We start from the raw sequence: 6,733 nt of genomic DNA on the forward strand, positions 1-6,733 counted from the left end.
GTCCCCTCGCCTTTGGGGCGCTTTCGGCTCCCTTCGGGGCCGCGGGCGCCGCTCCCCGGGGCCGGGCCGAGCCCCGCGGGGCCGCGCACGTCGGGGGGCGCCCGGGGCGGGGCGGCGGCCGTCGGGGCGCGCGGAGGGGGAAAACCAGGCGCGGAGCGCGCCCCCCCCCCTCCGAGGAGTGGGCGTGGCGAGCGGCAGCCGGGCGTGGCGCGCCGAGCCGGGGGCTCGGCGCCCCCGATCCGCCGCGCTCCGCTCCGCGCTTTGCCGGGCGCCGCGTGCCGGCGGCCGCCCGCCCGCCCGGCCCCCGCCGGGAGCCAATCAGCGGCCGCCCGTCCGCACGTGGAGCCGGGGGGACTCAAGAGCGCCGCGGCCGCCGCTCACTCCCCCCGTGACGGGCGGCCCGGCGGCAGCGGGCAGCGCCGCGGGGGCGTCGGCGGCGGCGGCGCCATCGCCATGAGCGGCCCCTACCCGGAGGAGGGCTGCGGCGAGCGCCCCGACGGCGCCAAGAGCAAGTCGCCCACGCTGCTGTCGTCCTACTGCATCGACAGCATCCTGGGCCGCCGCAGCCCCTGCAAGGTGCGGCTGCTGGGCGCCGCGCACAGCCTGCCCGCCGCGCTCGCCGCCCGCCCGGAGCACGACAAGGCCGCGCAAGGTGAGAGCCGGCAGCCGGGGTGGGGGTCGGGGGGGAGCCGGCGGGGCTGCCCCCGACGCGGGGCTCTCCCCGACGCGGGGCTCTCCCCGACGTGGGGCTGCCCCCGACGCGGGGCGCTCCCCGCGGACCCAGCGCCCCGCACTGACCGCGCCGCTCTTCTCTCTCTCCCCCCCTCTCTCCCCTCTCTCCTCCCCGCCCGCCCCGTCCGGCCGCTGTCCGCCCCGCCGCAGGCTCGCCGAAGGGCAGCCCCCCCTTCGAGGCGGCCGAGCTGCACCTGCCCCCCAAGCTGCGCCGCCTCTACGGGCCGGGCGGGGGCCGCCTGCTGCCGCCGGGACCGCGGGGGGACCGCCCCGACGGGCGGCCGGAGGGGGGCGCCGCCGCCGTGCCCCCCGCTGCCGCTGCCGCTCCCGCCGCCGCGGCCGCCCCGTGGGACACGCTGAAGATCAGCCAGGCGCCGCAGGTCAGCATCAGCCGCAGCAAGAGCTACCGCGAGAACGCGCCCTTCGTGGCCCCGCCGCCCGCCCTGGACGAGCTGGGGGGCGGCGGCGCGGCGCACGTCGAGGAGCGGCCCGGCCCCGCCGCGCCGGCCGCCGAGGAGGAGGAGGAGGAGGACGACGAGGAGATGCTGGAGGAGGAGGACGAGGAGGAAGAGGAGCTGGAGGAGGAGGACGAGGAGGAGCTGCTGGGCGAGGACGGCGGGGGGCTGCTGAAGGAGGCCCGCCGGGGCGCCGCCGCGGCCCCCGGGGCGGAGGGCGGGGAGCTGTCCCCCAAAGAGGAGCTGCTGCTGCACCCCGAGGACGGCGAGGGCAAGGACGGCGAGGAGAGCGTGTGCCTCTCGGCCGGCAGCGACTCCGAGGAGGGGCTGCTCAAGAGGAAGCAGCGCCGCTACCGCACCACCTTCACCAGCTACCAGCTGGAGGAGCTGGAGAGGGCCTTCCAGAAAACCCACTACCCCGACGTCTTCACCAGGTACCCGCGCCGACGGGGCGGCCGCGGGGGGGGGGGGGGGTCGGGGGCTCTAGCGGGGACGGGGACGCCGAGAAGGTCGCCCCCCGCCCGGGGCCGCCTCCGGCTATTTTTACCCCGCGCCGCCGCCGGGCCCCGGGATCGGTTTCGCCCTCCCCGGGCGGGCTGGAGCGCTGCCCGGCCCCGGGAAGCCCCGGCAGGGCGCGCATCAAAGCGCCGCCGCCTAAAAATACCGGCCCGGCACGTCGGGGCCCCGGGGCGGCCTCGGGGGGGCTCGTACCGGGGAAAGGGGGAGCCCGGCGGGGAGAGGCCGGGCTGCGCGCCCGCTGCCCGAAATAGCACCCCCCCGACGGGGCTGAGCCCCCCGCGCCCGCTCGCCTCGCTCCCGCACCCCCCGGCCCTTCTTTCGTTTGTTTCCCCGGCGGGGGGGGCGCCGAGAGCTTTCCGCCGGGCTCTTTTGCTCCCCCGCTGCCGGGCATCGCCCCGGGGGCGCCGCCTCGTTCCCCCCCAGCCCCGGCCGCAGCCTCGGGCCCGGCGGGTCGCGATCGGGTCGCGATCGGGTCGGGTCCCGGCGCTTTTTTGTCGCGCTCCCGCCCCGCGTTTTCTCCCCGTCGCTGCGCCGGGACGGGACGGGCCCGAGGCCGGAGGGGCTCGGCCTAAGCCCGGGGGGCTCCCGCTTTAAGCCGGCGGCATGAGGGCGAACGGACGGCTCCCGTTCGCCGTCCCCGTGCCTCGGACAGCGCAGCGCGGCTGTGCCGGGACGGGCCGGGAGGCAGCCCCGACGGCAGCCCCGACGGGGGGGAGCCCCGCTGCTCTCGGGCCGGGTGCGGGCGGTGCCGGGAGCGTGGCTGCGGGCTGACGGCGGCGTGTGTGTCTCCCCAGGGAGGAGCTGGCCATGAGGCTCGACCTGACCGAAGCCCGAGTGCAGGTGAGTGGCGGCCGCGGGCGGCGGGGCCCCGCTCGGGATCGGGAGCGGGATCGGGAGCAGGACCCGGGGCGTCCCCGCGCCCCTCCGGCCCCGCGGCGGCCGAGCCGACCCCCGGGTGATGGAAATGAGGGGGCCCCGCGGGGTTTTGGTTGTTAGACACGGCCCCGCTCGGCTGCGAGCCGGGTACTTGGCTGCGATCAAATCTCCAATCGGGCTTCATAAAAGCCCACTTAGTGCTAGAACAAACAGGGCCATTTGAAGGCGAAATGTTGTTTGATTTCCTCTCCGCCTGCACAAGGAGCTGGCTAATGCTATTTGATTTCCCATTTTTGATAGCAATAAGCCTGCATTGATCTAATAGTGAGTGAGTGCAATGCTATTAAAGGTGTTTGCCGCCCCATACCAGAGTGCATTTCCCAACCCAAGTCTCATAACCAGAGAGACGATAAACATTGGGATGCCCTGATTGCCAACAGAAAACAGATGTCTCCGAGTTGGAAGCTGAGCAAATCACTTTACAGTTAAAATCAGGCGCTGATAAAGCATAATAAATTCCATATGGCTCATTTAATACACAACAGCTTCTTGCATTAGAGGGGCTAATGATGAGATTTGTCCCCTCCTTTCTGTTGACACATTTCTCCATTGTCAAACAGAGATGTGACAGCAAATCAGTATTTTCAGCTCAGGGGAACAAGTCGTGGGAAAGTTAAATAACTTTTAAAAAAGAAAGACACCCCCTTTCTCTCCCCTATTCACGGGAGAAGATGTAATTAAGGGAATATGAATTATGAGAGTCCCTCCGTTTACCTTTGGGTGTACTCAGACTTATTAATTCAATAACGGGGAATTGCAGCGAGGACAGCTCGCTAATTGAGTTTTAGCTGGCAGAGACGATCCGTTTGCCAAAGACTCTCGGCTTCCCCGCGAACACGGAGGAGCCTCTTCCTACGTGCGCGCCCCGGTGCGCGTGTGGGTATAAATTATAGATGGGGAGCTGTAGCGAGGGACCCGCAGCGCTGCCGCCTCTGTCGGATCCCGGGGAGACGGGGCGTCGCGCTGCTCCTGCAAAACGGAGCCGAGCCTCAAAGGGGAGATTTCGAGCCCACGGCAGCCCGAAAATCTGACAAACGCGAGTCCCTCTCCGAGCCTCTCGCTGGGTGCGTGTGGCGCCCCGCGCTCGCGTTTCAGCGAGTGTTTTCTTCCCCTTCGGCGAGCGGTGCTTTTTTCCCACTGCCTCTCCCTCGGGTTAAGCCCGGGCTCGTTGATGATGACTATTATTATTTTTTTGTTTTGTTTTGGAGGGGGGGGGGGAAGAGGAAAGGGACGGCGATTCCGTGGCTTCCGAACTAAGTTTTGTAAAATGCGCCCTGAAAGCACAGCGTGGAAACGCACGTTTGCTGCTTCGATCGCGCTGCAATTTATTTCTTCGTTGCAGGCGCTGGCGAAGTCACGATTTTTTCGTTTTTAATCTTTTTTTTTGGAGGGAGGAGGAGGAAAAAAAAAAAAGGGGGGGGAACGAAAAAGGCGGCGACCCCCTAACGCCGCCGTTTGTGTGTGGTCACCTCGGCGAAACCAGGGCGCGCTTCCCCGGCTGGGGCGCGCAGGGCGCCCGCAAGGAGCCCCCTTCGGGGCAGCCCCGAGACCCGGCGGGGGGCGCGGGGCGGCGGCCCCCGGGGGGGCGGCGGCGGAGCGGCGGGCGCCGTCGGGCCGGTGCGCGGCGGCGGCGGCGGCGGCGGCGGGGCGAGCGGTGCTAAACCCCGTGTTTCTTTTGGCTTGCAGGTATGGTTCCAGAACCGTAGGGCTAAGTGGCGGAAGAGGGAAAAGGCTGGGGCTCAGACACACCCCCCAGGTTTGCCTTTCCCTGGTCCCCTGTCAGCAACTCACCCCCTCAGTCCATACCTTGATGCTAGTCCTTTCCCTCCTCATCACCCAGCTCTAGACTCCGCCTGGACCGCCGCCGCCGCCGCCGCCGCGGCCGCCGCCTTCCCCAGCCTGCCCCCGCCGCCGCCCGGCTCCGCGGCGCTGCCCCCCGGCGGGACCCCGCTCGGCCTCGGCACCTTCCTGGGGGCGGCCGTGTTCCGGCACCCCGCCTTCATCAGCCCCGCCTTCGGCAGGTACCGCCTCGCCCGGGGCGGGGGGGGCGCGGCGCGGCGCCGGCCGCCTTCGTGCGCCGAGCCCCCGCGGGGGGCGCCCCGACGGCGCCCCCGGCCCGGGAGCGCCCGGCGGCGGCGGCGGTGGGGTGACGGCGGCCTCTCTGCTTCTGCTTCCCTTGCAGGCTCTTCTCCACCGTGGCCCCCCTGGGCAGCGCCTCCAGCGCCGCGGCGCTGCTGCGGCAGCCGGCGCCGGCCGCCGAGGGGGCGGTGGGCTCGGCGGGGCTGGGGGACCCGGCCAGCGCCGCCGCCGACCGGCGGGCGTCCAGCATCGCCGCCCTGCGGCTGAAGGCCAAGGAGCACGCCGCCCAGCTCACCCAGCTCAACATCCTCCCCGGGAGCAGCACGGGGAAAGAGGTGTGCTAAGATACGGGCGCCGTCCTTCCCGCTTTCGTTTGCGTGCGTTTCAGTTTGCCGGGGGGATTTTTTCAGGAGCGAGAGAGAGGCGGATAAATTGGCGAGTGGGGAAAGGTCACCTCGTAGCACGAACCAAGACCAAATGGGGGAAAACGTTTCTTTTTTCTTTAAAAACAAAAAACTAAATAAAATAAAAAAGCGGACCAGCAGCTAAGACCGGGGTAGGTTCCCGAGGCAGGAACTGGAGGACAGCGAGCGCATCGCCCGGCAGTCAGCCCTCGCGCGGGTGAGCGGGGCGACGCTCGCAGGCTCCCGAACCCGAAACTCCTTGGCTGGTACATTTCCTAAATGTACGACGTGTTAATTTCCTCGCTGAGCATCAAGCGGAAAAAAAAAAAAAAAAAAAAAAAAAAGCCCTACCTAATAAAATTTATTATATATTAGCGTTACGTACACTTAAATATTTTTCCTTCCGTTTATCTGGCAAGACAAAAAAAAAAAAAAAGGCGAAGAAAAGAATCGAAAATTGTAATTGAGAAAGGAAAGCGAAGGGGGGGGTGGGGGGGCTGCCCGCACCTCTCAAAGCCCCGTCCCACGGTGCTGGGCTGGCCTGGTGGGCGCACTGGAGAAGTGTCGTACACGGCGCTGCTGCGAGCCGCGGGTGCTCACCGAGGATGCTGCCAGTGCAGAACGAAAGTGAATTTGATGCTGTAAGATAACCAGTGCACTTAAGGGAGAGGGTATATCTTTTTCTCGTTATATTCTTTATCACTACACCAACCAAGGTTTTTATATCAAACCAAAGGGAAATACACTGCTAGAATATGGACTGTTTAAGTCACTAAACTGTGATTATTGATTCTGTACATACCATTGTTATAAAAAAGAACAGAGCTTTGTATATTTGAAATGTTATAAAACAATTGCACTCAGTGTAGTGTTGTAAAAGTTTGTCATTCTGTAGATTCTTACTGTGTTGTAGATATCATAGGGGTCCTAGACAAATATTTATGTACAAACCCTTTATTTAACTTATTAACTGTAGAGGTTTCTGAAACCCTCAAGAGGCGATGGTACAGTACTTTTCCGTGTAATGTCGTTATTGTTAACACTTTTCCTTTGCTATCCGGTGGAGAGGTGCCACGTTCAGAAAATAAACAACGATATATGTTTACCAAAAAAAAAAAAAAAAAAAAAAAAGAAAAAGAGAAAGAAAAAAAAAAGAACGAAAGCAAAAGAACAAAACGCCACAAAGCAAAGTCCTTGCGGGGGCGCCGGGAGCTTCGCACCGCGACCCCCTCCCGGCCGGGCCCCCCCGGGGTTTTGGGGACCCGGGGGCCGGGGCCCCTCGGAGGCGGCGGGGCCGGGCGGGGGGCGCAGCCCCGGGGCTCGGGGGCTCGGAGGGGGCAGCGCCCGCCCGGTTCTCGCCCTCCGAGCGCCGCCGCCCCGGGATCAGTGTCCTATCCACCCCCCCTCCACCCCCACCCCCACCACCCCGTTTTATTTTTGTTGCCCCTCGTTATTTTTATTTTGTCGCTTGGAAGCAGCCTCCTGGCGTCCCAGCGCCGCCGGGGTCGGCAGCCCCCGGCTCCGCTCCGCGCATCCAGCGGGGCCGCGGGCGGCTCCGGGAGGGTTTGGGGGGGTTTGGGGGGGTTCGGCCGGCGGCGGGGCGCTCTC

General features: G+C 66.0%; 1 protein-coding gene across 3 annotated transcripts; it reads left to right on the forward strand.

Annotated features, from left to right (window-relative positions):
• The first annotated feature begins 353 nt into the window (after nucleotides 1–353).
• Nucleotides 354–6,137, forward strand: ARX (aristaless related homeobox). Of its 3 annotated transcripts, XM_083836872.1 has the most exons (6): nucleotides 357–652; nucleotides 883–1,621; nucleotides 2,501–2,546; nucleotides 4,329–4,398; nucleotides 4,483–4,663; nucleotides 4,825–5,217. In XM_083836872.1, exons 1-6 carry the CDS (start codon nucleotides 454–456, stop codon nucleotides 5,063–5,065), a joined length of 1,476 nt encoding a protein of 491 aa, XP_083692998.1. In that variant the 5' UTR covers nucleotides 357–453; the 3' UTR covers nucleotides 5,066–5,217. The 3 variants fall into 3 exon arrangements, with proteins under 3 accessions (XP_083693000.1, XP_083692998.1, XP_083692999.1); XM_083836874.1 differs by having other exon boundaries at nucleotides 354–652; nucleotides 4,329–4,663; XM_083836873.1 differs by lacking the exons at nucleotides 4,329–4,398; nucleotides 4,483–4,663 and having other exon boundaries at nucleotides 359–652; nucleotides 4,825–6,137.
• Nucleotides 6,138–6,733: the final 596 nt, after the last annotated feature.

This window comes from Anser anser (genome assembly GCF_964211835.1).
Source record: "Anser anser genome assembly, chromosome: 1".
Lineage (NCBI taxonomy): Eukaryota > Metazoa > Chordata > Aves > Anseriformes > Anatidae > Anser > Anser anser.